Source organism: Vombatus ursinus, unplaced genomic scaffold, assembly GCF_900497805.2.
Source record: "Vombatus ursinus unplaced genomic scaffold, bare-nosed wombat genome assembly UNPS02015392.1, whole genome shotgun sequence".
NCBI classification, from domain to species: domain Eukaryota; kingdom Metazoa; phylum Chordata; class Mammalia; order Diprotodontia; family Vombatidae; genus Vombatus; species Vombatus ursinus.
This window is the reverse complement of record NW_020955170.1, coordinates 18,258-20,648: the sequence shown is the minus strand read 5'-3', so window position 1 is coordinate 20,648 and position 2,391 is coordinate 18,258. Positions and strand designations below refer to the sequence as shown.

Below are 2,391 nucleotides of genomic sequence, written 5' to 3'. Positions count from 1 at the left end.
CTTTTAGAATGTCCCTGAACAAAAATAACTATTGTATGTAGATCTTCCTTTGATTGCCTGTGATACAGGGGACCTGGCCAGGTAGCTCTTGAGCTTGACCTAGAACCCGAGACCCCTGTTTTCCTATTGTAGCACCAAGCATGACCATGTTTAGTGGCTAAGGACTTGGGCATCAGAAGACTTTAGCCAGAGTTAGGTTGGGAAGAAAAGGAGAGACTCCAGGTAAAAGGCTTCTGAACTTCACAGAGAGGCCCGAAGATTTAAAAGAGACCTTCACTGGGTGGGATTTACTAGGCAAGCATCATCTCCACTAGGCTAGGAAAAGAAAACAGAACACTGGCTTTTTGTGGTAATGAATGTTATACATGCAACTTGCACTTAATTTGGTTTCCGTTCTTCTTTTCTCGGTCACAAAGCAGTGAGAACCAATCAGTCCCCGGTAGCAGTAGCTTCTCCCCAAGTACAAGAGCTCTTCTTGCCCACTACTTCAACCTTCATTGATGGCAGTCGTATGTATTTATTGGGTCATCTTTTAGTTTGCATGCTCTGAATGCTAGAATTATTGTATTTGGGTCATTCCTTAAGCACAATAGTGCTTGTGTGCTAATTTAATAGATTTTGGAATAGTAAGACATTTTCCATGGGAGCATGGAATTTAGAGCTGGAAGGAAATTGGGCTTTTCTCTTTCAATTTTATGTTATGTTTCCCCTGTTTTGTTTGGGGCTTGGTTTTACGCCATTTAAATAATTTTTTTTAATCTACCAGGACATTTTGGTTCAAATCTTTGTTTTGGAGGTAAAATAATTCTAAATAAAATGACCTTTCCCAGTGTTTTTTCTATCTCACTGAGGAGAATGAATTGTGAGAAATGTTAGCGGTGTTGTTCTGTAGAAAGTAAGTTCCCTGAGGGATGGGATCTTTTATTTTTGTTTTTGTATCCCCCATTATTCAGCATAGTGTCTATTAGTGTAGTAAGCACTTAATAGATTGAATTGAATTGCCTTCAACACTCATTTTTGTGGTATAGTCTTTTAATGCTGTGTGTGTTCAGATTGCATCCCAAGTAAGACCAACAGGGGCTCCAAGGAGACTGAGCAGACAGTGAGGATCAGTTGAGCATGTGGTGTCTCCATGGCTTCATTAAACAAGCTTAGGTTACAACCTGTGTTAGCATTTTATGTCTATTTGATCAAAAACTTTTGCCTAGCTGGTAAGCTTAATGAGTCATGGTTTCCTTGATTTGTTTGGAGAAAATTATTCCCCATTAAACCATCCAGCAGGATGAATGTTCAATTCAGTCGTTAATGCTTTTATGTATTTTGAACTGGCCTTGAACATAACAGAAGCCAAATTTATAGGGACCAGGCAATTTAATTTGAATATGATATAAGTGTTGACAATTCTTTTTCTTTAGCAGTATAAAAACAAGATCTGTGTTGAGTAAGAATATCAATTATTGAGAATATTTAAAAGAGAAAAATAGCCTTTGATGTTTGTAATTGGAACTCAGGGTAGAAGAGAATTTGAGATTGTAGAAAGCACCGAGTTCAATTTCCTCACTTTGCAAGATGTGGAAACTGAGGCCCACGGAGGTTTTAATTTTTTTCAAGGCCACACAGGTTGTAAGTAGCAGAGCTAAGATTTGAACGAAGGTAATAATAACAACAACAATCAGTAACATTTACAGTACTTTAAGTTTACAAAATGCTTTACACATGCTATGTAATTTAGTCCTCACAGCAATCCTGAGGTAGGTGCTATTATTATCACCTATTATTTTATAGATGAGGAAACTGAAGCAGATAGAGGTTAAGTGACTTGGACAGGGTCACAGAGCAAGTGTCTGAAGCAGAATTTGAACGAAGGACTTCCTGACTCCAGGCCCCACATTCTACCCACTGTGCCAGATTTAGTGCTCTTGACACTATACTATGCTGGAGCTGAACAGATCTTAAAAATAATCAAGTCCGGCGATATAAATTTTTTTTTAAATTTTGAGGCAATCAGAGCTAAGTGACTAGCCAAGGGTTACACAGCTAGTATGTGTCAAGCGTCTGAGGCTGGATTTGAACTCAGGTCCTCCTAACTCCAGGGCTGGTGCTCTATCCATTGCACCACCTAGCTGCCCCAATATAATTTTTTAAATGAGAAAATCAAGGCACAGGTGGCACACCTTGGCTAAGGATGCAAGGCGTGTTCTAGGGTTGGAATTAAAGCCAAGTCTTCTGGTTCCTAGTCCAGTGTTCCATCTGATTCACAAAAATACCTGCAGGAAATCTGGGGCAAAGACTACTGCCGATAGCTCTCCGTGTGTGTGGATGGGGTGAGGACAAAGAGTTAGCCCTTTGTATTTCCTCCACTAGAGCCTACTCTAGTGCCTCATAGGATAA

The 2,391-nt window shown here is 39.6% G+C and overlaps 1 protein-coding gene across 1 annotated transcript in view; it reads left to right on the top strand.

Moving 5' to 3' along the window:
• Window positions 1-2,391, top strand: part of LOC114032013 (dyslexia-associated protein KIAA0319-like) — a gene marked incomplete at its 3' end in the record, with an annotated part of 81,235 nt that overhangs the window by 62,969 nt on the left and 15,875 nt on the right. The window contains exon 8 of the mRNA XM_027847217.1: window positions 417-509. Within this exon, the coding sequence (XP_027703018.1) occupies window positions 417-509 (93 nt within the window). The remainder of the gene's footprint in view (window positions 1-416; window positions 510-2,391) is intronic.